The sequence below is a fragment of the Lynx rufus genome, unplaced genomic scaffold (assembly GCF_022079265.1).
Source record: "Lynx rufus isolate CCGP_SWC_20201006 ecotype Redwood Valley unplaced genomic scaffold, mLynRuf1.p SCAF_15, whole genome shotgun sequence".
Taxonomy (NCBI): Eukaryota; Metazoa; Chordata; class Mammalia; order Carnivora; family Felidae; genus Lynx; species Lynx rufus.
The window spans coordinates 23,868,176-23,895,476 of NW_025814829.1; the positions used below are offsets into that span (position 1 = coordinate 23,868,176).

General features: G+C 54.4%; 2 protein-coding genes across 2 annotated transcripts in view; both read left to right on the top strand.

Annotated features, from left to right (window-relative positions):
• The first annotated feature begins 15,266 nt into the window (after positions 1 to 15,266).
• Positions 15,267 to 16,244, top strand: ASCL5 (achaete-scute family bHLH transcription factor 5). The gene has a single exon (XM_047077270.1). It carries the CDS (start codon positions 15,542 to 15,544, stop codon positions 16,112 to 16,114), a length of 573 nt encoding a protein of 190 aa, XP_046933226.1. The 5' UTR covers positions 15,267 to 15,541; the 3' UTR covers positions 16,115 to 16,244.
• Positions 16,245 to 17,610: 1,366 nt separating this feature from the next.
• The window catches only part of CACNA1S (calcium voltage-gated channel subunit alpha1 S), a 65,112-nt gene continuing 55,421 nt past the window's right edge, over positions 17,611 to 27,301 (top strand). Inside the window, exons 1-2 of the mRNA XM_047077269.1 lie at positions 17,611 to 17,877; positions 19,634 to 19,739. Of these exons, the coding sequence (XP_046933225.1) occupies positions 17,726 to 17,877; positions 19,634 to 19,739 (258 nt within the window). The 5' untranslated portion in view covers positions 17,611 to 17,725. The remainder of the gene's footprint in view (positions 17,878 to 19,633; positions 19,740 to 27,301) is intronic.

Below are 27,301 nucleotides of genomic sequence, written 5' to 3' on the forward strand. Positions count from 1 at the left end.
TCTTGTTGCTTCCCTCCCTCAGAACCATAAAGGGCTCCCCATTTCCTAAGTCTTGAGTTCTTTATTGAGGCCTATTAGGCCTTGAGGCCATGTTTTGCCTGTACCACAGCATTTAGCCCCAGAACAAATTGGCAGAGTTACTGGGTGGGGCCCTTGCTAGGGGGGAATTGATGGGCTCCCCTAGGTGGGCGCAGGCGTAGCTACCAGGGACTTGGCTCTTCCCAAGCTGCCTCTGAGGCTCCGCCGTCTGGGGCAGGAGGCACTGTCAGAAGCTGACTCGGGCTTCTCACCAGCTCCCACTGTCCACCCACTTGCCCTGGGGGGCTGAGGAGGAAGCAGGGCTTTAAGACATGACTGCAGGTGTGGAGGAGAAGGCCGAGTCTTTCCCTCCTAGCTCCTCCTGAGCCTCTGCTTTCCAAGTGCAGGCAACTTCCACAGGTTCCAGGCAGCCAGCAGGGTGGGTGGCTGGGTGGAGCTCAGAGCCTAGAAGCTGGGATGAATAGACCCGGTGTCTTCGGACAGCCCTTCCACCCTCTGGGCCAATCCCCTCATCTGTAGTGATACCTTGGCCTGGGGTCTAGCCCGTGGTTAAGTGCTTATCTGGTGATGGCTGTCATTATGAGGGGCTGGACCGAAATCTCCCCATAAGATCAGCCCTCCATTTAGTAAAGCAAGTGGGGCACTTAAAAGCGTGAACCCTGAGCCAGTAGCCTGGGTACAAATGCGAACTCTGCCCCTTACTGTCTTGGCAACTTTGAGTAGATCTTGAAGCCATGCCTGTTTCCTCACTGTGGAAGGGGAGTAATTACCTACCTCATTGGGTTGCTGTAAGGAATAAATTATTAACATGTATAAAACACCTAGAACAATCCTAGCACCTAAATAAGCACTTAGTGCTGGTTATTCTTACTTCACTGTTATTACTGTTACAGCATAAACTCCTACCCATCAGGTCAAGGTTGCATAGATTGAACAGAGAATTCCTACTTAGTGCGATCGGGGGCCCTAGGGCCCCAGGAAACCCTGACCCCTCAGCTAAATCCCTCTCTTGTTGAAGTTCTTCTCAGAGCCCCCTGGGGGTGATTAGTTGGTGGCCCTTAGCTACTCCCTTAGCCCCCGATCTCCCTGCTCCCCAGCCATGGACTTGAGCTCAGAGCCAAGGCTGGAGGCAGGCAGGCCCTGAGAGCACTGGGCTTCTCTGATTACTGCATCAGGGTGGACACAGAGGGTGAGGCTCCAGGCTGGGAGTCGGGAGCCCTGGTCCCATCCTGGCTCTGTCACTCGCTGCCTGACCTCAAACAGCAGGCCTCCTGACTGAGCCTGAAGTTCTCGAGGTAGAGAGTGAGGACGTTACACCAGCCCATTGTTTCCCGAAGTGTGGTTCACCTGAGCGTGATTTTAGGGGGGGTACCCCGAAGAATACTTTTTATTCTAGTAGTTCTATGATTATTTTAATGAGTATTAGAAAAAAAAAAAACCACCATCAGCACATAAACTTCGTGATTTCAAGGGAAATGAGTGCTAAGGACGAGTAAAAAGCAGGGAAGTGAGTACATACCAAGGAAATCGTAGCAAAACCGTTCAAACTGTGCTCGGAAATGGCAGAAATTTTGCAAGAAGCTGGGTGCTACTGCCGCTGGTTGGGGACCCCGGAGGTGGTTGATATCTAAGGTACCTTCGGAACTGACACCTGTAAACTACTTAATCTCTCTGGATGCCAGTGTCCCACTGGCCGAACGGGGGTAAACGAGTACCGAGAGAGGGTCTTCTCTAGCTTCTGCTGGTGTGACGGAGCCGGGGGAGCCCAGAGCAGGCACCAAGTGGACCCACGCCCGGAAACCCCGGACCTGGCCCAGACCAAAGGACACTGTAGCGAAGAGGCCAGGTGGGTAGGCCCCAGAGCCAGTCTGCCTGGGTCCTAATCCCAATGCTGACTCTTCCGAGCTGTGTGGATCTGGGCAAATTAATCCGTCTTCCTTTCCTCAGCAGAGAAGCGGGAATAGTAACTTATCTCATAGGGTGTCGGAAGGGGTTGATGGGCGTGTGTGAGTGTAACAGAGCCTGGCAGGTAGTAAGTGCTCAGTGGTGCAGTTTGTAACCATGTGAGGGAAAGGAGTGTCTCCCCCTCCTGCTGAGAGGGGTACCTTGGGCCCCCCCCCCAAGGCTCTTTCTGAAAGGAAACAGTATTCAACGCAAAGGGGAGGGTGACAAGGCAGAGGCCAGCACGCAGGTCTCCTTGCTTCCACCTTGTCTAGGTCAGTAAGCTTTGCCAGAGCGGAGGTCTTGCTTTGCAGAAGGCTAAACTAGCTGGTTGCGTGCCTTGAACAAACCCTGCCCTCTCTGGGGGGGGCAGTTTCTGTGGCCCGGGTGGCCTCCAAGGGCCCCTCCAGCTCTGGCATCAGGCAGTTTTGTGGAATAGCCTTCTGCTGCCCCGTAGTCCCCAGCGGGCACACGGCAGCCCCCAGCCCAGCTGTGCCAGTACGTGTCCTGCCCCGCCCTGGAACTGTGTCCTAGAGAGCCACCACAGCCCTCTTAGTCCCCCATCCTTCCCCAGGAGGGCCCAGGGACCACATCAGCTCCCAGCACCCAGACTGGTACCATAAAGTCACTCCGGAGACAGGGCTGTCTTCCCCTAGCCAGAAGGACTGGCCCCATGAGAAGAGACCCCTTGTGTCATCCCAGGTTTTGCACCAGTCACAGTCAAGAGGCATTTCCTAAGCTCGAGAGTCCCTCCTGCCGCACACACTTCCATCTTGGAGGCTCTCTGAGCTTCCCTGCCAGCTGGGCCGGTGTGCTGGCCCTCCGCTGGCCCTCAGGTGGGCAGCGCCCTGGGGGGACAGCATCCCGGCTCACCCTTGGCTCCAGCCGGAGCCGCATTTGTCTTGCTTGGACTTGGGGCAGCCAATCACAGGAGGCCGAGAGTGGCCCTCTCTCCTCCTTGGGAGTGGATCCCAGATCAGAGGAGCCCCCCCGCCCCCCACCGCCCTCCTCCCTCCCCTTCTGGGTGTGTCGCCGCCGTTTGAAGCTTAATCAGGAAAGTGTACCTGGCTCCTGGTGCTGTGGCAGGGAAGCCGGGCCAGAGGCTGCCGAAGGCGCCGCAGGACAGACGGGCAGCACCGAGGTCCCTCTGTCCCCCTGAAGGCCCACGAGACACAGATCGCTGTGAGCGGCAGCCGCGGTGCTGGAGGAGCGATCCCCGCCCGAGGAGGTAACTGTGCAGAGGTGGGGGCTGAGGGATGTGTCTGAGTTTTGTCCTGAAATAGTGACGGCCCCACCCGGCTTGGAGGAGTGAGGTTGGGAACAGTTTACTCAGAGCTTAGTCACCCCCCGATGGCTCTCCTACCCAAAGGAAAGGAAAGCGGAGCCGAGCCACCTGCTGGCTGGGGTTATGGCACCCATCTCTGAGGGGAGCAGGCGAGATTAGCTGTGCTGCCGAAGGCTTTGCCACCAACTGGGAATTTTCCCGTGGACTTGATCTTGGGACAGTCCACTGCCACTGCGTTTGGCCCAATGCCTCATGCCTGCCAGTGTCCGGAGACTAAAGCAGGGCTTTTCTGGGTGGAAATCAGCCGGGGTTAGCCCTCCTGGAAAGCAGCTACAATGTGAAGGGGTGTGCAGGGGAGAGCTTGGTCCTGCGTTTGAATGTGGGAGCAGGCTTGAGGTGGCTCCGGGTGTGACCTCCGGAGCAGGCTGTCTGGATCAAATCCCAGCTCTGTCACTTGGTAGCTGTGAGACCACAGGACATTTGCTTATCTGCCCCTCAGTCCCATCACCTGGGAAGTGGGCCAGTAATACCTACCCCGTAGGACTGCTGTGAGGGTCATACGGTGGAAACACGTAGACCAGCGCCTAGCACCGAGGAAGTTCTACAGAAATCTCCATGTGGGGTTTGTAATCCTGCTATCTCCCAGAAACCCGATCTCACTGAAGCTCACTGAAGCTCTCTGAGCCTCAGTTTCTCCATCTGCAGCACAGGGAAGAGAAGTTACCATGAGGGGATTAAATATGTTGGCAGCACACGGTAGGTGCCCGCTAAGTTGCAGCCCCCGTCCCCATGAAGTGAGCCGAGATTCCGTCCCTGTTAAAACCGTATTTCCTCCCGTTCGGCGCCTATGCCAGAGGAAGCAGGTTGGATGGAAAAGTTTTGTGTTCTCGGGCCCGGAATGTCGGCATCGCTGCGTCACCGCAGACACGAGAAACTAGACGCGGCTCGTGAGCACCTGTGTCACCGCAGCGTTCTGTGGACCGGGTGGGTCACCCTCATGTGTGACCGCATGTGCTTGGCCGCTGAATCGCCCCTGCACCTTTAGGGCACCTGAGGGACCCACCAGGGGCACCTCCTGGGCATCAGGAGCAGCGCCAGCCCTGCGGGATGCTGAGGCGCACGAGGCACGGCCCCGCCTTTCTCCGTGAGAGAGCAAGACGCAAACATGTGGCCAGGTCATCGGCCGGGCGAGAGGACAGCCCGAGAGAGAGCGTCCCCAAACCGATGATGGCTGATGAGGGACAACAACGCAAAGGCTCTAGGATTCAGGGGAGAGAGAGAAAGAATAGAACAGGAGGGGGCAGGGTGGTCTCCATGGCCATGGACAGACTCCATCTGGCTCCAGTGGACTTGAAATTGGACGGGTGGAAAGGCAGGGGCTGACACTCCAGGAGGGGAGTGACCGAGGCGTCATGGGGAGAAGGCCGAGGCCGGTGTGGAGAAATGGGTCACAGTGGAGGCGAGGGCTGACTCGGCCAAGCGCCGAGAGGGAAGGTCGGAGAAGGAGGAGGTCGGCATGCCGCTGAGGGCCTTTGGTGCCAGGCAAGGGGGGATACGCTTTAAAGAGCTGTAAGTCACCTATGGAGGAGGGGGCAACATAATCAAAATAAGGTTTTAGAGGATGAGTCTGGCTCTGCGCCTCTAGAGGGTCTGTGTGGGGCGGGATGGGAGCCCGACATCAGCTGCCATCCCCAACGGCAGCAGCTACAGAGATGTGGACTGAGCGCTTGCACAGAAGAAGCTCGCACCCGTGACCTCCTGCAACTGCACGGTAACCCTAGGGAGGGAGTGTCACAACCGTCCGCCACCCACAGAAGAGAAAATCCAACAGGGTGGCTCACGCCGCTGTAGCTGGGAAGTGTCAAAGCCAGGATCCCAAGCCACGGTTGGCCGGCCCCAGAGTCCCTGGTTGGATGCCAAGTCTTGACAAGATGCAGAGAGCACGAATTGTGTCTGAAACGTGGCTAAGTGCGTGAATGAGAGAGAGATCGGAGAAGCCCGGGGATTGGACGTGGAGGGAGCCGTGAGGACCTCAGCCACCAGGAGAGGGGGCTGGGGTGAGGAGGTGAGAAGACAGGGCTACTGTCTGATCTGGCCACATGGGCCCTGGCTTCCTCCTGTGGAGTGGGACACTTCCTCACAGGGACACTCTGACGGCAGTGAGGTCCAACACCTGAAGCATCGCCAATGTAAACAACATTAGCTCTCTTCCCCTCCGTCATCGCAGACCAAGGAGATGCCATGTTCCCGGGGCCCTGAAGCAGGAAGTCACTTCCCACCTACAAACTCTCTGATTCCGTGATTGGGAGGGGCCTCAGGAAACCTCAGACTTTTGCTCTGCGGCCCTCAGGGATTTTTTACCCAGGAAAATACCCATCGCCCCCAAGGGTGACTTTCTTTGTGGCGAAGGGGGTGAGAATCTCTTTTTCCTCTGTTCCCCTAGTCAGCAATGATACGGGCTCCAAAGCCCAGTTCTCTGCCTGAGGTTGGTGCTAGGCCCACGGCAGGAGGCCCAGAGAGGAGACAGCCACACTAACGGGCTGAGCCCTGGGGAGAGCCCTGGGGGGCGTCCTCGGTGGCGCCCCCTCAGCCCACATACCCAGCCTGCAGTCGACTGTTCCCCATCAAGGGAAGCTGGGCTCGGCTCGCAGTCTCCTGGTCAGAGCTCTTCTGCGCAATTGCCTGGTTTGCGCTCACCATGCCTCCACAGGGTGATTTTCCTTCCCCGGTTCTTGTCTCTGAAATTAGCATGGCTTCAGAAACACCCTGGAGCACTTACTCTGTGCTGGCCACGATCGGAACAGGAATCAGAGTAACTTGCATTTGGAAGCAGTATTCTTTTAACCGAGAATCGGGTTATATACTGGGCTCCCAACAGAATTTTGGCGAGCGTCCCTTCCCTTGGCCTTTCATTCCCCAGCTGCCCTCCTGCGACCCTAACACCACCCTCCCCACCGACCCTCACCCCCACCATGAGGTTGTTGGACTCCTCTGAGCTGTTTCCCTGAAGGCTAGGGAAGCAGCAGCTTTATCTCTTGGTAAGATTTGCCCACTGAATCACATTAGCACTTACTGGTAGCTTTGGATCCAGATGAGTTTTAGATGTCCTGGCTTCTAGGCTGTGGCTTCTTTCCTCCCTGTTTTGGGTGTAACTGACAGCAGGGGGCAAGGGGAGGTGAGAGTGTGGGTAGAAAGAGAAATGACTAGAACAGTCTTTCTCTCTCTTGAATTTTAGTTTTTCCTCATTCTCCTAGACTGTTAAAAAAGACTCCTCCTTGGACAGAATGATGATGCCTAGCCAGTCCCAAGGCGTATGCCAGTTTCTCTCAAACGCCAAGTTTAACATTTAATCAGCTGTGTGCCCTTAGGAAAGTTACTTGACCTCTCTGTGCTTCAGTTTCCTATCTGCAAAATAAGGATAATAATAGTTCCTGCCTTGTAGTGAGGATTCAGTCACTGGCCATATGTATGTATGTGTGCGTGTGTGTGCAAGCAAGCACACATATCTGTGTCATTTACAACAGTGGCTGACCTGGAGGAAATCTCATGGACAAGTTAGCTGTTGTTCTCTGGTCCAGCCGTGCTCAGAATTCTAAGCTCTCAATGGCTCCTGAGGAGCAGTCACTGTTTCTGAAGGTCAATCTAGTGGGTCCCTTGGTGATGAATGCAAGAATGGGTTTTTCCCAAGGTTCATTGCAGGCTTGAAAGCATATTTGAGAAATCTTTCTGACCCCTTAGCTCTCACCCTTCCAGCATATATAGAGAGGTGGTACCTGATTGGTGGCTGCGTCTTTTATTTTTATTTATTTTTTAAAAAAGATTTATTTGGGGGGGGTGAGGGGTAGAGAGACAGAGAGAGAGAGAGGGAGAGAGAGAGAAAATCCCAAGCAGGCTCCTCACTTTCAGCGCACAGCCCAGCTTTAGACTCTCTCCCTCAACGCTGGCATCATGACCTGAGCCGAAATCAAGAGTCGGACGCTTAACTGACTGAGCCACCCAGGCGCCCCAGCGGCCACTTCTTTTAAAATGGCAATCGCAAACCTAATGATTACAATCCTTTTACACTTGTCTGCAACTTTACAGTTTACAAAGTGATTTTACAAACTTACCCATTTGATCACCAAACAGACCAGGCAGACATTACTGTCCACACATCCCAGTTCCGGGAAGTCAGGAGCAAACCTGAGATGGTCTCATGGTGCGTTTTCCTTAACCTCATGCCGTGAGTCTTTATCTTCTCCTCGCAACTCCTTTTGCTTTTCCCTTTCTGGTGGTATTTCTCCTTATGAGTACGACAGTGAGTGGGGCTTACTCAGGAGCCCAGATACCTGGATGTGAATCTCTACTCTGTCCTGTACCAGCTGTGTTACTTTGGGCAAGTGGCTTAACCTCTCTGAGCCTTGTCGTCCTCACCTGTAACCCAGGCTACTGTCAGTGCTGCCCTTCCAGGGCTGTATGAGAGCGCACTTAGAGACGGGTCCGGCACATAGGAAAGTGCTAGGTGTGCAATGGGCACTGTTGCTCACACGCAGTCCTTTTCCCCTGCCGCACTGGGGACAGCCGTTGTGGCTGTCCTGTGCTGAGCCCCAGCCCACAGCAGGCTTCCTGGAAGGAGCTCAGAAGACGTTTGGTGGGTGAATTGACAGGCAGTAGGACACGCGCCAACTACATCCAGCTTCTGTAGAGAGTTATGTGAATTCGGTTACCCTGTTCCTCCAAAGACTTGAGAAAAAAAATCAAGCCCTGGGTACAGACTTTTCCTTCTGGGCTTCTATCAGGACAGATGCGACTGTGGGGAGCTGTTTGAGGTGGGCATCAGCGCTGTGTCCAGTCACGATGTTGGAGAATGGCACACACCGTTTTGGGCCTTTTGCAGACGTATCCAGGGACCTTAGAGCTTCTAGAAGCTCTTCCCAAGGTCGCCCTGCCTTACCGACGATACCAGCTTCCGGTAATACCATTCCTATTGGGTGCCACGTGACTAAGGCACATTACCTTTATCTCTACAGTAACCCCCGAGATAGATATTGTTGCCCCCTTTTTACAGATGCGGAAGCTGAGGCTTCTAGAAATCACTATCTGGCCTAAGGCTGCTCAACCGGTGAGTGTAGAGCCAGGATTCAGTCCAGGGTGAAAGTCTGTGCTCTCCCACGTGTCTGGGCCACCTCTCTCGGGAACTCCTGGAGTTGGGGTGCTCTGGGGTTTTCCTCCCAGCAGGAGGCTAGGAGCCTGATACTCCTAGGAAGTCGAAGCAGGTGCCTCCAACAGCATCTTCCTGTGACCCCCAAACAAATACCGGGTCGCAGTCCAGGGAAGTAGGAAGGACCGAGCCCCTCACTTGACTCTGGCCCCCAGGAGATCCTGTAATGATCGTCCTCCTCCAACAAAGTTGGGGACCCCTGCCTAGCCAAGAAGGTCCTCATGCATCAACCTGACCAGACCCTGGTAAGTTGCACACAAGCTGTGTGCCACTGAGGCGCTCTCTTAGCCTCTCTGAGCCTCAGTTTCCTCTTCTGTAAATGGAAACAATAATACCTACCTCTTCTCTGGAATGAGGGTCACCCAAGACAGGGAGAGCAGGCCAGCAGGCAAAGTATCAGACATCAGAAGGCACCTACCCCACATTAGGCTTCCCTTCTCCACTCCTTTCCTCTTCTTTGAGATCCTCAGCAGAGTGATGCCATGCTGGAGCACGGGGCTCTGTCAGCCCATGCCAAAGCTCTGTAGTGCTGTTCTATTTGCTGAAAGTGGTGCAGACAGTTTGCTCGGGGGCAAACAGAGCTTTCCAAAACGGGAGGCAGGAAGGATGGCGTGGCGGGCAGTGTGAGGCTAGGCAGCTCTGGGGCTGAGGCCACCGTGGCCCTGCCTCGTCCACTGCAGGCAGAGGGGCCAGAGGGGCTGAAATCAGCCTGCACGCACTCTGTATCTGCTTAGAGCATAAGGCACCAGAGTGTCTAACCCTCCGAAGGCACCATGTGGGCATGTGGTCACCGGCCTGGCTGTCCCCCTCCTCTTTGGTCAGACCCAGTGTGACAGCAGTGAGATACTGAAATGATTATGTATGTTACACATGTATTTGGGGGGTGTTGCATATGCATATGGTGGGAGTGGTGAGGTTATCTTTCTAGAATGAGTTACAGGCCAAGGGCACCTGGGTGGCTCAGTCGGTTAAGCGTCCGACTTCGGCTCAGGTCATGAACTCAGTTTGAGCCCCACGTCAGGTTCTGTGCTGACAGCTCAGAGCCTGGAGCCTGCTTCGGATTCTGTGTCTCCCTCTCTCTCTGCGCCTCCCCCACTCTCTTCTTCTCTCTCTCTCTCCCTCAAAAATAAATAAATTAAAAAAAAAAAGAGTTACAGTCTATAAGACAGACTCCCAAGGGATATTATGAAATTTCTTATCCAAAAAGAAAAAAGTACATATTTATTCTGGAGATTTTATCGTTGAATTCCCTGAAATGAGGGAAAAAGTTCTCTGAGGTCATTTGGGAATTTCTGCGTTAACCAAAAATGGCTTTCTTTGCTGTAGGGCTTTCTCTGGGATGTCAATGCATCTTGAGAATCTCCAAGAAAGGGAATAAAGGGGGCTGCATTTCTGAAAGTATTTGACCACGGAGCCCTTTGGGGAAAAGTTTTAGTGACCACCTTGCTGGCGGCCAGGAGATGTGCAAGATGACAGCACAAGGCCAAACAGTTCCGTCACTTAAAATGTGTTGTTTTTTTTTTTTTAATTAACTAATCTCTATGCCCGACGTGGGGCTCCGACTCATGACCCTGAGATTGAGAGTCACATGTTCCACCGACTGAGTCAGCCAGGTCCTCCCTCTGTCATTTTAAGTGCTTGGTTTCCTTACAAATTCTCCCAGGTTTTGGCCGCAGAGGGTGGCAGGCTCTGGAAGAAGTCTTGGCTCAGGGGCTCAAAGGCACCATGGTGGGTTTATCAACTGTAGGAATCTCTGAGAGTGGTAGGAGAAGCTGAGGACCGTGAACTCCCTGTCCCCAAAGCTGCCGCTGCAGCCATGGGTTCTACGTTCAGCCAATTTCTGACCTCCGACTCCCGCCTCCGGCTCCAGTCCCAGTGAAGACAGTGAGAGAAGCTGTTCTTTAACTGGTCTTTTTGGAAGTTCACCTCTCCCTTTGTTTGATAAATGATGGCTCGGCCCTCCCTGGGGATTCCCAGTGTTGATCAACAAACATTTGTTGAGCATATGCTATTGTCTTAAAAATGAAGTATAAGGGGCGCCTGGGTGGCTCAGTCAGTTGAGCATCTGACTTCAGCTCAGGGCATGATCTCACAGTTTGTGAGTTCAAGCCCCGCATCGGGATCTCTGCTGTCAGCGCAGAGCCTGCTTCAGGTCCTCTGTCCTCCTCTCTCTCTCTCTGCCCCTCCCCCACTCGCACTCTCTCTCAAAACTAAACTTTTCTTTCTTTTTTTTTTTTTTAATGAAGTATAAGACAGGACTTCCTTCACTTATAGTTTACAACCTGGTCAGGAGGTGGCGTTGGGATGTGCTCCAAGGAGAGAGCCCGCTGGCTGTCCGTGGGCCACCAAGAGTCCAGCATGAGGGAAAGTGGGAGAATGAGACTGAGTAGCCACTAGACTCAGTGGCTTGGGAGGGGGCTGGGACAGGGGTCGGCAGGCGATGCTCATGAAGCCGTCAGCAAGATGCTGTAACAATGTGTCATCCCTGGGACTTGTGACATTAGAGCCTCTGGAAGCATGTGACAACAAGGAGGTGCTACCGGAGGGGCAAACGCTGCACGCTGCACAGTTGGAACAGAAAGACTTTGGGAGGGAAGCCCAGGACACCCCCACTGTCAACTTCCTCTACTGCAAGTTGGATTTGAGGGTTTGGAGTCCTGCTGGCCCTTAATAAAGCAGCCGTGCAGGGTACGATGTGAACGTATTGTGGTCCTAAAGGGGGAAGCTCGGTGTGCTCGCGTCGTGAGGTAAGCTTCATGGAAAAATATCAGGTACCTCTTGCCCTGCACATCTGCCCCGCTGTGCCGGGGTGAAAATAAACCAGAGTGGGGCAGAACTGTGAGGAGTGGGGGTGCCAGGGGCGAGGAGTGCCCTCAGTCCCAGACAGGAGCCAGCACCCCTTTGGAAAGTGGACAGCGTTGCCCACGGGTGCTGTTTTGTGGCTGCTTAAAGCAATCTATGGGTTGGTTGAACTTAACCCATCCAGTAGTCACCACTACAGCTAACATGGGGGGGGGGGGGGAGTGCCTCGTGACTTCAGAACCACACTTGTATCTAGCGAGTTGTCTAATACTGACACAATGTGCAAGTTTCTGTTCAAAACAAATAACAAAACATGTTTAATTATATATACTTAAAATCTTTTTTTAATGTTTTTATTTATTTTTGAGACAGAGAGAGACAGAGCATGAGCAGGGGAGGGGCAGGGAAAGAGGAAGACACAGAATCCGAAGCAGGCTCCAGGCTCTGAGCTGTAAGCACAGAGCCCGATGCGGGGCTCGATATACATATTGTACATAACAGAAGTTTAAGTGATGCGAATTGATCCACAAACTCAGGAAGAGAATTTAGTATATCTTAACAGAAAACTGAGTGAGTCTTCATGGGGGTGGGGGGTCTTCCCTCCTCCTTAAATTTCCAAAAGACCTGGAAACACAGTTCCCAACGGAGACTTAGAGCAGGCAGTTCCTTAAAAAGCTCAGGAGGTCCTGACCTGGAATTTCATCAACCACTGCCATTGCTTCTCCTCGCCACACGGGGGCACTGTTAACACACGGTTCTGCCCCGCCGAGAGAACTAAGAGGAAGGGTTAGTTCCCTCTCCGCTGCTGACCGCATCCTGCCCAGGCTGCAGACCTTTGAGTGAGGACCATCCCACTCACTATCCAGGTTGTCTAAGCTCAGGCAAGGGTCTTTATCAGGTTTCCTGGAGTACAGCTCCTGATGCTTGACTCAGCCTGATTACATCCCAATTCTTGCCTTCCCAACAGAGCTTCATGGCTATCCTTCCAGAATATCCTCAAGGGGGAGTTACCTTCCCAAGGTGACCTGAGGAACCTCTGTCACCAGAGCAGAAGTTCAGTCACAGCAGGATTATTCAAATCTGCAGTGGGACATCTCCTCCAACAGGAATCATAATTTAATAAGATACCCGGGATTGCCTGGATGGCTCAGTCGGTTCAGCGTCCGACCCTTGATCTCAGCTCAGGTCTTGGTCTCAGGGTCATGAGTTGAAGCCCCACGCTGGGCTCTGCACGGGGCGTGAAACCTACTTAAAAAAAAAAAAAGACACTTGTGTTAGGTTAGAGCAAACCCCTCTGAGATCTTTTGGTTCAAATGTGAAGCCACTGGGGGAAATCCTGGGGGAAGGAGTGAGGGAAGAAGCATGAAGAAGGGTATGGTCATTTAGCACTTGTTAGTTTATGAAATTACTCACTGTGGAAACTTGGGCAGTACCTTAACGTTTATGAGCCTCCATCCCTCCCCCCCCCCCCCCCCCGTAATACTGGTCGATTCTAGCACCGACCTCATGAGAATGGTGTAGGAGTTAAAGGGGATGATTCATGAAAAGCGCCTAGCATGGTGCCTTGCACATCATAAATAATAAATACCAGCTAGAACTATCATTACCATTATGTCACTGCCGTGTTCACGTGTTCGCCGCCCTATCCCAGCGCCTAGAGCGACCCCTAGCGTACACGAGGCCCTGGGTAAAGCGGCGCTGCCCGCATGACGGTCTTGCCTCTCAGTGATATTTCTGTGTCCCAGAGTGCCGGGGGAGGGGGGGCGGAGTCCGATGGCGGAAGGGGTGGAGCACAGCGCACGTGCAGGCAGGCGTGTTCTCGCCCAGGCTCCCTCCCAGGCTCTCCGCTCTTTCCTCGCGGTAAAGACAGAACTGGCTCCAGATCATCAAGCTGGGAGGTTTCTTGTTTGAGTCACTTCTCTGCAGAGCTTTACGAAGAACGTAAACAGTGTGTGAGGAAAGTAAGTTATCGGATATCGAGTCAACACAAATAGATACGAAGTTCTATTTACGGAAATTGTCATTCGAGGTACAGAAACTGACCTCTATCAAAATGAAACTTGAATGAATTAAATCAAATACGAAGAGACGGGGGTCACGTGGGAGAGTCTAGTCTGGATCCCATGGTTTTACCAAAAAAGGGCACCACTAGCAAATAATTGTCAGCTCCGTTATGTACCCAACACTGGGCAAGAAGCTGTTGTATACGCTTTCATTATGTAAGAATGAAAGGCCAAGCCCTTGCCCTCTGCTGGCTTACAGTCTGCTTGAAGACTCAGAAGGCACAGCCCCGAAAGTCCGCGCTGGGGGCTGCTAAGCTCCGGCCGTCAGCAGGGGCAGGAGCTCCCTCAAAAGTACGGCGGGGATGGGGAAAATCAAGAAAGGTGTGAGATGGGTCCCAAGATCAGTCAGTAGAAGCCAAGGAGTGAGGTCAGGAATGAGCAGAGAGTGGTCCTGATAAAGCTGAGAGTCTGACAGAGGTTTTCTAGAACAAAGGAGGGGGAAGCCCTGAAAGGCTGCTGGGCAGGGAAGGGATATGTGAATTTGTCCTGATGTCTGACACAGTTGCTTCCGCTTTTGAGAGCCGATGCAGGTCTCCATGGCGCTTGGAATCGCTGTTGAGTTTTCCTGGTTTTCATTCAGCATGGAGGGCAGAGCTCACTGGGGACAGAGTTGGGACCCAATGAAGGACAAAGATGAGCAAGTGTGGGCCACCTGGGTGGCTCAGTCGGTTAAGCATCCGACTTCGGCTCAGGTTGTGATCTCATAGTCTGTGTGTTTGAGCCCCGTGTCGGGCTCTGTGCTGACAGCTCAGAGCCTGGAGTCTGCTTCGGATTCTGTGTCTCCCTCTCTCTGCCCCTCCCCAGCTCATTCTCTCTCTCTCTCTCTCTCTCTCAAAAATAAATAAAAACATTAAAAATAAACAAATAAAAAAGTTTTTATTTAAATTCCAGTGAGTTAACATACTACACCCGGTGCTCATCACAAGTGCCCTCCTTAATCCCCATCACCTATTTCACCCATCCCCCAACCACCCCCCTGTGGTACCTGTCAGTTTTGTCTCTATAGCTAAGAGTCTCTTTCTTACTTTGCTCCTCTCTCTCTCTTTCCCTTTGTTTGTTTTGTTTCTTAAATTCCATACATGAGTGAAACCATATGGCATCTGTCTTTCTCTGACTGATTTCATTTAGCATTATACTCCCTAGATCCATCCATGTTGTTGCAAATGGCAAGATGTCGTTCTTTTTTGTGCCCAAGTAATATTCCAGTGTGTGTGTGTGTGTGTGTGTGTGTGTGTGTGTGTGTGTATCTTCTTTATCCATGCATCTATCAATGGACACTTGGGCTTTCCCCATAATTTGACTATTGTATATAATATTGATATATATATCTGGTGCACCTATCCCTCTGAATTGTATTTTTGTGTTCTTTAGGTAAATACCTACTAGTGTGATTGCTGGGTTGTAGGGTCATTGGACACTTTTTATAAGCCAGGCCCAGGGTTGTTTGTTTTGTGGGGTTTTTGGTATATTTTTTTCTCATTTGATTCTCCCATATTATTAACCTCCAGTGAGGGATATTTAAATTTCCACATGTGGAAACCATGACCCAGAGAGGCCCCCCAACCATGAAGGGATGAACGCAGGGCTGAACCCTGCTCTCCGTATATCGTCTTCAGCAGCCACACTGCCTCCCCTCATAGTGCTTACATCCCCTTTGAGGATGGGGGTAACACAAAGAAGCCCATCATAGAAAGCCTTTCCTAACTGATGTGTTCACTCTCCTCTTCTTTAGAAACATGTCCCTGAGCTGAGCGGGCACACTCCTAACAGCAGCCGGCGGTTTGCAGCCCAGGCAGCCGGGGGATCCCCAAGGCCCTGAGGAACAAGAACCAGAATGGAGCCCCAGGGTTAGTGCCCGCGGGAGGTGCGCCTGCTGGGCTCAGGAGGGGGCGGGGTGCAGAGGCCTGCCGTCCTGCCCACATGGGCGCCCCGGAAGAGGGCAGGGGTCCCCAGAGTTGTGCAGCGCCACTACTGGACTGGAGAGGGTGCCTGCTGAGTCCCTGCCAGGAGCCCCGCTAGGCCGCAACGATGACTGGTGTTTGGGACACCTCGGAGGCCATCCCACAGGGCAAAGAGAAGCCCTAACCAATCCTCGTACCCCAGGGCCGTGGCTGGCGATGTGACTCATCCCCGTGGTCAGGACGGCGCAGACCCCAGGCAGGGGCGATTCCCGGGGAGGGTCTCACTCTGGGTCCAGCTCCACGCGGCACCATGAACAATAACTTCTGCCGGGCCCTGGTGGACCGGCGGTCCCTGGCGCCCCCCAGCTGCATGCAGTTGGGCGTCGTGCCCCCTCCGCGCCGGGCGCCCCTGCCCCCCGCCGAGCCCCTGGGCAACGTGCCCTTGCTGCTGTACCCAGGCCCGGCCGAGCCGCAGTATTACGACGCCTACGCGGGCGTGTTCCCCTACGTGCCCTTCCCCGGTGCTTTCGGGGTGTACGATTACCCCTTCGAGCCCGCCTTCATCCAGAAGCGCAATGAGCGCGAGCGGCAGCGGGTCAAGTGCGTCAACGAGGGCTACGCGCGCCTCCGCGGCCACCTCCCTGGCGCCCTGGCGGAGAAGCGGCTCAGCAAGGTGGAGACCCTGCGCGCCGCCATCCGCTACATCAAGTACCTGCAGGAGCTGCTGAGCGCGGCCCCCGACGGCGCGCAGCCCGCGGGCTCCCCGTCCGACTGTCCGGGCGACGGCGAAGCCCGGGGGCCCGCCTCCCTGGTGCCCGAGTCGTCCGAGTCTTCCTGCTTCTCCTCCTCGCCTTTCTTTGAGTCGGAGGAATCCAGCCACTGATCGGTGATAGAGGGGGCACCACAGAGACCGGAGGAGCCCCGTCGGAGCAGTGAGGGCGCCGGGCCCCGGGAAGTTGCGGGTGCGCGCCGCGCCCGCTCCAGGCCTCAGGAGGGCAGCCCGGGACGGCCGTCCCTGGATGGGTCTCCGTCTCTGCTTCAGCCCGCGGCGGGGTGGTGCACAACCCGCCGTGGTGGCCCTGCCCCGTCCTCTGTCGCCACAGGCGCAACCCTGTGTCTGCGACTCCCTAGGAGGCCAGCCGGTCTTTGGTTTGGATGAGCCGTGCCCTTGCCGTCCACGAGATGGCCTCAAACACTAGCGTCCACTTTGGGGGCTGGCTTGCCACCCCCGCCTCCCACCCCACCCCGAGAGGAACCCAGAGGCCGCGGCGGAGGCCAGACTACTGCTTGCCCTCGGCCTAGATCGAGATCAGACTTGGGAAGAAGCCCAGAGGGGGCCTTGGTGGCGCCCTCTGGCTTCCCTGATGGAGGGCTAGGATCCACCCCCAGCCCTAACCTCCTGGTGTAGCCTTTTCATACTCACCCCCCCTCCCCCACCGAGGTTGTGTGAGGACTGTGTTTTTTCCCTTCAGCCTGTATCCCTCTGTGGGCAGTGGGACCATATGGCACAGTGTTTGTACCAAGAGGCTAAATAAAAAATTTGTTGGGTTTTGTGATTCCAGCTCATTGTCTACCCCCACGTGCTTTGGTGCCCCTCTCGCATTCCCATTGGCAGCTCAGAGCACTTCCTGTGGGTGGTGTGGGGTGTTCTGTTAGCTCCTGCATTCAACTAACATTGACAGAGCTTTGTGTATACCAGGGACGGTATCTGGGCGGGGCCAGGGTCCCAGGCATGAGACACAACCCTTGTGCAGTTAGGCGCTGAGGGCTTGGGGGAGAAGCGGACGAAGCACACAGTCTCTGCACCGTGCCGCAGGGGCTGTGCCTGAAGCGTTCATGTTCAAGGTTCTTCTGGGGAGCCTTCCACCCCAGTGTGGAGGCGTTAGCTTTCCCTGACATGGGGTGTGCATGGGGTGGGGGGGACTGACCTCTAGCTGCAGGGACTGAGATGGGAGGGGGTGCGGTGTAGTCGTGCCGAACTAGGCCACCCAGCACCTTTTCTGGACGGTGTCAGGGGGCTAGGGAGCGAGGTGGGGGGTGGGGTACTAATCTTGGCAGCAGGGAGCCAGTCTGAAGTTCGGGGCTCCCCATCATAGGCCATCCCCTTCTTGAACCCTCGATTGCCCCAGCCTCGAAGCCCTCCATCCTGTCGCCCGCCGCCCCCATCCCAGGCCCGTGTGAAAGTTCCTTCCGCCACCCCCCTACCAACCTCCTCAGGGACGTATTGGGATGTCACTGGCTGGGCTGGGAAGGAATGACAGCTGCCTGGCCTCAGGAGCTCAGGCCAGGCAGCGGGGAGCCGAGCGGAGGCTAATTTTACTTGCTGGGAGCAGGGGGAGTAATCCTCCTGCCCACACCCACGGCTGGCTCAGCAGGGCACGCTTGGCCCAGCAGGCTCAGCCGGTCCAGTCCCCAAGGCTGGGGCGCTGGGGACACAGGGAGGAGCGGGCAGCGGGGTGGGGGAACTGGAGACCGCGAGACTGCCAGGGGGGCCATGGAGCCATCCTCACCCCAGGATGAGGGCCTGAGGAAGAAACAGCCCAAGAAGCCCGTTCCTGAGATTCTGCCAAGGCCACCCCGGGCCTTGTTCTGCTTGACCCTCCAGAACCCCCTGAGGAAGGCCTGCATCAACATCGTGGAATGGAAGTATCCTTTAGGGTCCCCAGGGTATCAGGGAGAGCGCGTGTAATGTGGGAGAGGGAGACCGGGTATGCGCACAGATCACGAGATTGGGGGCCGGGGAGACTGGGGGCTTGGAGATGGGGCGAACTCCACAGAATGACATAAGGAGCCTTTGGGAAGGAAGCCTTCAGTTGAGGGGGAAGGGAGCGGCAGAACTCTCGAGGCTCCTGAGGCCTGAGTGCACTGCCCAAGGCCCAGTGACAGCCCTAGGACCGTCTACAACAGGAGCCAGGGTTGGGGGAGGGGCGGTTCACAGGTGTGCCCAAGTCACATTGTCATGGGGCTCCCCTGCGGGGTTTGAAGCAACAGTCTCATTTTGATACAGGCTAGGAGAGAAAAAAGTGGCGGCCTCTGTAAGAAAATTCTCCCCCTTGGTGGGAGAGTGTGAAAGCAAAGAGATTGCTGGGTGAGGGGAGGCTGGTTGGGGCTGGAGTTGGGGGAGAAATGGCCTTGAACAAAGGGCTGCTGTGAGGGGCTCCCGGCAGTGGCTAAGAGGCCTGGCAGTTTTAGCTCAGACATACCAGCCTGGGGCCAGGGACTTGCGATCCCTTTCTATGTTTGCAGTAGCTCTGAGGGGAATACCGGTGAAAATATCTGGGTTATTTGGGGAAGGGAGGAAGGAGGTTGGGGGGAGGGGCTATGTCAAGTGCCTTCTCAGAGAGAGGTCAGGAATATTTGAAATATTTCTGTAGGGTTCTGGAAGACTAGGCTCCCACCAGCTGTTCCCTAGAAGAAAGGAGAATAAGGGATAAGTGGAAAGATAAGAAAAACATGGGGCCGGTTGGAATAGTTGGGGTTGGCGTCAGCTCTGCTCCCCACAGCTGCACCTGGTGACGTGGAACCTCTCGCTGCCTCTCCCTGTGGCCCGTCTCCCGTGAGATCGGGTTTCCCTGGGTGGGTTCTCTCTCCTCCAACCTCCGCTCCTCCACGCCTCCTCCTCTGCTGGCCTCTGCCCCTGTGGCCAGCCTCTTCTCAAACACTGGAGGGAAGAGAGTGGGGTTGTCAGTCCAGACCTTCTCCACAAGCGTGCCTCCCACCCAAAACCTGTCCCCACCTCCACCACTGACCGCGCCCCTCCTTCCCTTTCCCTCCTCTCCTTCCACACCCGCTTTCCAACGGCTCAGCCTATCCGGTTGGCTGTACGGCTCACCCACAAGGAATGGGCGTGGGGTGCCCCCTGGAAAACGGCCCCGTGAAGCGGTGGGTGAGCCTGGAAGGGAGGGGTGAGTGAGTGCGAGTATGAGCACGGCTGCCCAGGGGTGGGCTGCTGACTCAGTTGGATTATCTAGTCCTTCCTCTGGCTGCAAGGCTCGGGTGCTATCTCGGCAGCCTCCCCTTTCCCTGTCCTGCCCTGTGGATACTCAGCCCCCAGCCTCCCTTGCCAGTTCTCCGAGTGGGACCCTCAGGTTGTCTGGCCGGAATCTCAGAAGGTCATGGCTCCTCAGGAGCAGGGCAGGTAGGGTTGGGGGATGGGCAGGCGCTTACAGCGGAGCATTAAGACCCCAGCCAGGAACCAGAGCTTCGAGGTCCCAACAGGTCTAAATGGAAGTCACCTGTTCCGGAGGAGAACGTACAACCTGCAGGAGAGCAGGGAGGGAGCAACATGGGCCCGTCAGCCTGGCTTTACATTCCTAGTCCAGACGGACCTTCAGGGCTCTCGTCCCCTTGACTGCACCGATCCCACCCCTCACTCGAGGGCTCTCCTTAACCCTGGCACCAGACCCTTCGAGACAATCATCTTGCTCACCATCTTTGCCAACTGTGTGGCCCTGGCTGTGTACCTGCCCATGCCCGAAGATGACAACAACACTCTCAACCTTGGTCTGGTAAGACAGGTCTTCCCACCCCCCTCCTGTGGGCCTGCAGCCCCAGGCTCAGGGAGGCCCCCCTGGTGGACGGCATGCTGGTGGATGATGCCAGAGCCTCAGTCTAGCTCCCAGCCACCTGCAGGGCTGGCTGAGTGGCTCAAGAGCTTTGCAGGGTACACCTGCTAATTCTGGATTCTGTAATATTACCATCCGGCCCTGAGCAAGGGCCCAGGCACTGTGCTGGGCATCTGATGAGAGTAAGCTTCTAAAATCCTCCCGGCAACCCCATAAAGTAGTCCCATTTGACAGATGTGGAAACTGAGGCTTAGTAAGGTCAGCTCCTGAGCAATGGAGGCAGAAGGCTAGTTTCCCTTTCCTGGATATAAGCCAGAAGAAACTTGCTTCCTGGGAGAGTGGGGTCTAGGAATCCCAAGAGACCACGTTTTAGACCTCTATACCACTTTTCTCCTCACCCCTTCACCAGTAACACGGACACAGAACCATAAAGTGCCAGATCTAGGAGGGATTTGTCCTATCTTCTCCCTGCCTCACTGGTTTATGGATGAGAAAATGGAGCCCTAGGGAGTAAAAAGGCTGATTTTACTCAACAGCTAGATAATAGTAAGCATGGTTACCATTTGTCGTGTGCTTACTAGATGCCAGGTTCTATGCTAAATCTTTTACATTATTGTCTTACTTAATCCGCAGAGGTATCCCTGCGAGGTAACAACATTAAAGCCATGTAAAAGACAAGGCAACTGAGGCAGAGAGTTTGGGTACCTTGCTCGGGACCACCCCACATGCAGGTCCTGCCCATAGGGTCTCAAACTCAGGCCTCTCTGACTTGAGGGCCTGCCTTTGTGACAGCTGTGTTGCTAATGTGGTAACAGCATGAAGACTTCTAGGGGAATCCCTCACAGAAACAGTGCTCCCAGGCCCACGAGGGGACAGGACAACGGACCCGCCATTTCAACAGGTTTTTTCCTGCATTTATACCACGGGGGAGGGGGGGAGGGCAATTAACATGTATCCAGGGCCTGAAACAAAGGTATTTCTCTTTGCCTCTCCTTTATGCCGGTTTCCATGGGAATCTATCTTGAGCTGGCGAGAAGCTGGGATCTTAAGTGTGTGCTTGGCTATAAACAGAAAAAACTCTGAGCTCCTGCGTGTGGAAGGAAAGTGAGACAAAATGTGGGCAGGACTGCAACTGAGGCTGGGAGGGGCCTTCCACAAGGCAGGCCCAGTATTCAGTGTTCCTGAATCTAGGAGGGCTCTGGGTCCACCCCACTCTTCAGGACTTCATATCTGGGGGCCTTAGTTTTATTTCAACTCCTTAAGAAGTTGGTTACTTTCAAAAGAAATTGCCCTCTGGAGGTTATTAAATTACACCTTACTGGGTCTGTCCTCTTCCGTCCTGAAACAAAATGGCTGTCCTAAAAATTTCACGCAGTCCTGTGTGCTTTCCCTTTAGCTTGTGGGCTGGAGTTACAACGCCTCGGGTGAGGTCTAGAGTGCATAAACACAGGATGATAAATTACCTGGAAGAGGAAGAACTAACCAGAAACCTTTCCAAAGCAGTGAATACCCCTCAACTGTCAAAGTTGGACAGGCTATTAATAGTCAGTGAGGGATCCTGATCTGATCCCTTTGGGGTAAAGCCCAGAGAGGGTAGGTGATACTCAAAGTCACACAGCCAGCTTCTAGCGGTGGATTCCTCACTCCTACTTGTCAATTATATGTTCATCTCCACACAATCCAGCAGGAGGGAAATGAGAGGAGTTAGACCAGAAGGAAGGGAAATCAGACATTTATCTCTCTCTTACCCTATTGGCTGCTTTTGTAGGTATCTGAGAAAGGTTAGGGACTTCCCAGTCATCCAAAATAACCCATAGTTTTTAAGAAGGGAGTCCCAAGGACCAATTCTTCATTAGCATTCTCACTCATTTTACAAATATTTATTTAGTGCCCATTATATCCCTGGTACATACTGGGGATAAGATTGGGAACCAAGTAGACCTAGTTTCTGTCTTCACAGGCCTTAATTAATTCAACCAATTAAAATGATGATAATTAAACCAGTTACACAAGTATCTGAATTGAAAAGGGAAATCTATAAGGTTTGGGACACTATGATATTGCACTGGAGGAAAACCTATTCCCTCCCAGAGGATGGGATGTTTTCCCTGAGATGTGAAGGACGAGGACAGGGCCAACTTTCATGTGCATGTGACCTGTGCAGTCCCTCCGGGGCCTGCATTCAGAAGGGCCCCATGGTTGGGGTTTAATGATCCATGGGTATAGCACTGAAAATTTAAATAATTTCATCTCTAAATCCATATTTTGTGAGCGAAGACCAGTGAGATCATGGTACGTGCACGAGTAGCTTGGAGCCACGTCTCACTCACATTTCGCCCTCTGCCACCTCCTATCACCTTCCCACCTCAAAAGACAGACACTGCTCATTCTCTCCCTGCTGGTGCCCTGGGCCAGGGTCAGGGTTGGATACATGCGGTCTGTCTTTGGTGTCTCAAGACAGGGCATGGCAATGGCTGTCCCCACCCTGGGCGGACGGTTCCACGGCCCATTCAGTGAATGGTCGCCGGGTGGAGACTGTGGCTGATCCCTCAACCACATCAACCACACAGACATCCCCTGTGTCTCTTGGAGCAGAGGTGGCCATATCCACCCTTGTGTGCTTCCTTCCTGTCCACCTTGGGTGGAGACAGCAAGCCCGTGGGAAGGGAGATGCCTGTCTCCACTTCCCCACCTCTGGCCGAGACACAGGATGTCTGGCTGCTGGATGGTGTGTGGGGGGGAACCTGGCAGCTGGTGGGCGGAGCCTGGAGGAGGTCACGGAGGAGGACGGGAGTGCCTGTGAGGGTCTGCCCTTGTGCCTTACAACATTAAATGGGCAATCAAAAACCAAAAACCAAAAACCACCATGACAGATTGAAAAAGAAACCATGGACGGAAGGAAAAAGCTTTGCATTTTGATACCTTCAATGGCATTTATTTCCGACTTTTTGGACAAAGGGCCCTACAGTGTTTCGTTTCGTACTGGGCCTGTCGATCATGTGGCTGGTCCTGGAGGGGGGGTCGGGGTTATAGAAGCCTCAGCAGGGAAGCCCCATGAGCAAAGGGCTGGAGGCAAGAGATTGAGAGAGGAGTTTGGGGCTTAGAAGAATCTCTCCAGCTACCGTGTAGAGGGTAGACTGGAGCGCGGTGCGATGCGGGAAGCAGGGAGAGGGAGGAAGAGGTCATGAAGTTGTCCAGGCAGGAAACAGGGGAGACTAGAATTGAGGCATGATGCGTAAGAGGGTGACGTTGAGAGACTGGAGACGGCTCAGTGGGACCTGGTGACTGCTGGATGTAGGGACGGACGCATGGGGGAGGGGAAGAAGACAAGGATGACACTTGGGTTTCAGAGTGGGTGCTAGAGCAGATGGCGGTATCGCTTCCCAAGACAGGCGACACCGGGGGAGGAGCAGGCTGAGGTGGGAGGGAGGGCCTCAGTGACTTTAATTTCCGACACGTGGAGATACAGGTGCCCACGTTCACCGGGCAATGGGCTCTGCAGGTCTGAGCATTTGATGGGTGAGAGGTGGGGGGCAGGGCTGGTCAGGGGGCAAGAAGGGCTTCCCACGGTTGACTTGGGTGCAAACAGAGTCAGGGGGCAGCTGGCACCCCCGATTGTGGGAAAGAAATCCTGACACTTGTCTGTGAAGCCGGCTCCCGTGGAAGGTCTGGGTGCTTCTCCAGGAGCTTTCTCCTACTCTCCATCTCCTTCCCCCCTGCTTTCGCTGCAGGTGATGGACTGGTGCTGAGGTACCCCCCCCCCGACTCTGCCTGTTCTGTGTCAGTGGGGAAACCTGGGTCCTCCCTGAACAGAAGGGGAAACTGAGGCCCTTGCCCAGAGAGGGCAGGGGAGTTCTGGGGAGACACAGTGGGTCAGAGGATGGCAAGAAGAAGATCTAGGACGCTCATGTCTTGGCCAGCTATGTAGCATCATGGCGGAGGGGGAAATGGTCTCTGAAATCAGCCAGGTTGGGGAAGCAGCGTGGTGGTTAAGAATGGGTCCTAGGGCTACCATGTATGTTTTCTTTTTTTTATAAAAAATTTTTTTAATGTTTTTATTTATTTTTGAGACATAGAGAGAGACAGAGCATGAGCAGGGGAGGGGCAGAGAGAGAGGGAGACACAGAATCCGAAGCAGGCTCCAGGCTCTGAGCTGTCAGCACAGAGCCCGATGCGGGGCTCTAACCCACGAACTGAGAGATCATGAGCTGAGCCGAAGTCGGACGCTTAACCGACTGAGCCACCCAGGAGCCCCTACAATGTGTGTTTTCTAGTCCAGAACCATTGATATACTAGCTGTGTGATCTTGGACATGTTATTTAACTTCTTTGCACCCTAGGTCCCCTCATTTGTAAGATGGGGATGACATCATACACTTCAGAGAAGTTACTAGATGAGGCACCACTGTGCCTCAGAGTGGGCTCCCCAGTCACCAAGCCCTGATCCCAGAGACCCTTGGGTTGTTCTAGGGTATGACCAAAGGAGTATTTCAGATAAAAAAAATTCCCCTTTCCTCCACCCACTGTCTGTCCCTGATGTCTCTTTAATGCTTCATTTTCACTCCTTGAAACATCCAGCTTATCTGAATGGCTTTCCTGGCCACCCCCAACCCCATCCTGCAGCAAACTGTCCTCCTCTTCCTCCTCCTCCTCCTCCTCTTCCTCGACGGCAACATCTGGTATTTGTCGAACATTTGCATCGTACAGGTTCTGTTCTAATGCTTCATATGCATGATCTCATGTATTGCCCACAACAGCCCCACAAGGCAGGTAGTATTACTTTTCTCCTTTTTACAGAAGAATAAACTGAGGCACAGAGACTGGGTGCACATACCCACCCGGCTACCTGGGCGGGCCTGTACGCTTTGTGGGGCATCTTGATGTGGCCTTCTGGACAGCGGAGGACAGAGGATGATGACCATCCCTGCTCCCCTGGGGACTGGTACAGGAAGGCGTCCCACGAGAGCAGCCCCCAGCCCCTCACTGTAAGTCTGCTTTCTCCTGATTGTGAAGCTGTTGCCTGCCCAGGCCAGAATGGACACACAGGGCATCCAGCCCAAGGCTCTACCTGGGCTGGACTCCTCTTGCCCAAGAGAGAAGCCTGCCTTAGGCTTGGGAAGCCTGTGTCTAACACAGCCCTGTCCCGGAATTCTCCCTGGAGAGTAAAAGCCTGGGGATGCGGGTCACAGAGGGGCACTGCTTGTCAGCGAAGCGGGAGGAGAGAAGAGACACAGAGTCACCACTGGGGCCAGCAAAAGGGCAGTGAGATGTCCAAGGGCAGTTGGAAGCCAAGACCAGAGTGCAGGGCCCTAGACCCTGGACCCAAACCAAGATCTTCTAAAGCCAGCTCTGCCCCTTGAAGCCCCACTTGCTCCCTGAGGTCTGAAGCAACGCTGATCCTAGGAGGTCCCCCTGCCTGAGTTAAAGGGGACTTTGGGAGGGTCACCATTCCAACCTTGACCGGCCCGAGGGGACCCACATGGAAAAGCAACCAGAGTCAGAGTTACTAATTACTGGGCACAGACTGGAAACTGATTGCTCTCGCTACATTATCTCACTTCATCCACAGAGCAGTCCTGCGTCCAAGGAGACTTTTCAAACAGTGCGAACATGACTGATTACAATAAAGAAGGAACACACGTTAAAGATTAGTTCCCCTCAGAACAAACAGGAGGGCAAAGCTGATTCAAAGAGAATTAGCGGAACAGAAGTATATGATAGTGAAGAAAGAAATGATGGAATAAAATTGCCAGGTTGGTTATCAAACTAGCTGACGTCCACCGGGCAGTAAAATAGTAACCCTATTGGGGTTATCTTTTCTAGCAGGCAGAAATCATTTGCGGCTCTACAGGACAGAACAGTGAGAGGGGAACCAGGTCAATGGTTTCCAAGGGCGAGGGAAAGGAGGGACAGTTTGGTGGGGACCGTGCCCACACTACTGGCATCTACTGGTAGAGGCCAGGAATGCTGCTAAGCATCCTGCAAAGCACAGGAGGGCCCCCTCCCACCAAAAAAGAGTTACCCAGCTTGAAATATGAATAAGGCTGGGGCTGATAAACTTTGTCCTAGATAATTAAATAATCCTTGGCCAGGCCTGTTATGAAATGCTCCAACATGGCGTTACAAGGACGCGGTGACCTCCGTTTGCCTGATTTCTGAGTTCTGGATGATTTTTGGTAGCACCAGTCGGGCAGGCCTTGGTGCTGCCCAGCACAGGGCCAGGCCAGCGGGATTCGGCCTTTCAGCCTGTCCCTGGCGTCGGCACCCCCGGCCTCCCTGTCCCTGGACCTTTGAGAGCACTGCGCCCACCCCTGCCACCCCTCCCGTGTCAGCAGACTCGGCCAGGCCCCTGGTACATTCCTGGGGTTCCGGTTGCCGTGCGGTCTTATGCACAAGGCTGCAGCCCAAGCCTCTGGCAAGCAGGGCAGTTGTTTTTTTATAGGGTTTGGAATGTGCCCGCCAACTCCCGCGGCCAGCAGCCCACTCTACGCACCATCTGGGGAGGCTCCGGCCTCAGATGGACCCCGGCTCTGGCCTTGCCCTTCAGAGATCCGGGACCTGTTGGGCACCGGTGACCGAGCCTGGGTCACCGTACGAGGGTCTGGCAAAGTACAATCAAAGCCTGCCTTTCAGCCTCACCTCGGAGCCCGCCCTGTCCCACTGCAGGGACTCTGCTCCCCTTCCGGGGCGTTAGCACTCCCCACCCCTCGTCTGCGCCCCTCACAGGAGGGCAGGGCTGAGGACGGGGAGGTAGTAGTGAACAACGAAAGCTTTGAAGGAAACTTGGGCACCCTATGGGGGAGTCATGGGGAACGTGAGGTTTCAAGTCAGACAAACCTGCCTCCACCCTGGGCTTTGGCTGGCAGCTTCCTAAGCTCTCTGAGCCTCAGTCACCTCACCAGGGACCACGATGGGTCCTTTCAGAACTCTTACATTGATGAGGGCAAGGGCATCATGTCCCGCACAACACGGGAGTTGTTCAGTTGTCATTCTTTTCCTTCCCCGCCTGACCAGCACTCCCAGACCACAGCCAAGGGGCAAGGGCAGACCTGGGCCGGGGCGGGGGAGGCAGGGACAGGCAGGATCTGACAGACCAGCATGGCCTAGTGGTTGGGACCACTGACCCTGGAGTTAACCTGTCTGGATTCACATTATGGCTCTGCCACATAGCAGCTGTGTGACCCCAGAGAAATCACATAACCTCTCTGTGCTTCAGTTTCCTTATCTGTAAAATGAGGGTAGGAGTACCTCCCTTGCACGGTTCCCGTGAGATTGAAATGTATGTATGTGGCTAGGATATAGCCTGGCACATACATGGGTACTTAATAAACCTCAGCGAATAGCTAATATTATCACGATTACCCGAGACAGTACCGGTCTCCCACCCTCTCGCATGGTGGGCTTTCCCCTCGTCCCCCCTCCGTCACCTCCACTACAAGCGTGCGGCTCCTCCTGCTACCCTCAGCTCCACGGTCTTGCTAGGGTAGAAAGCCCTGGCATGGCTGA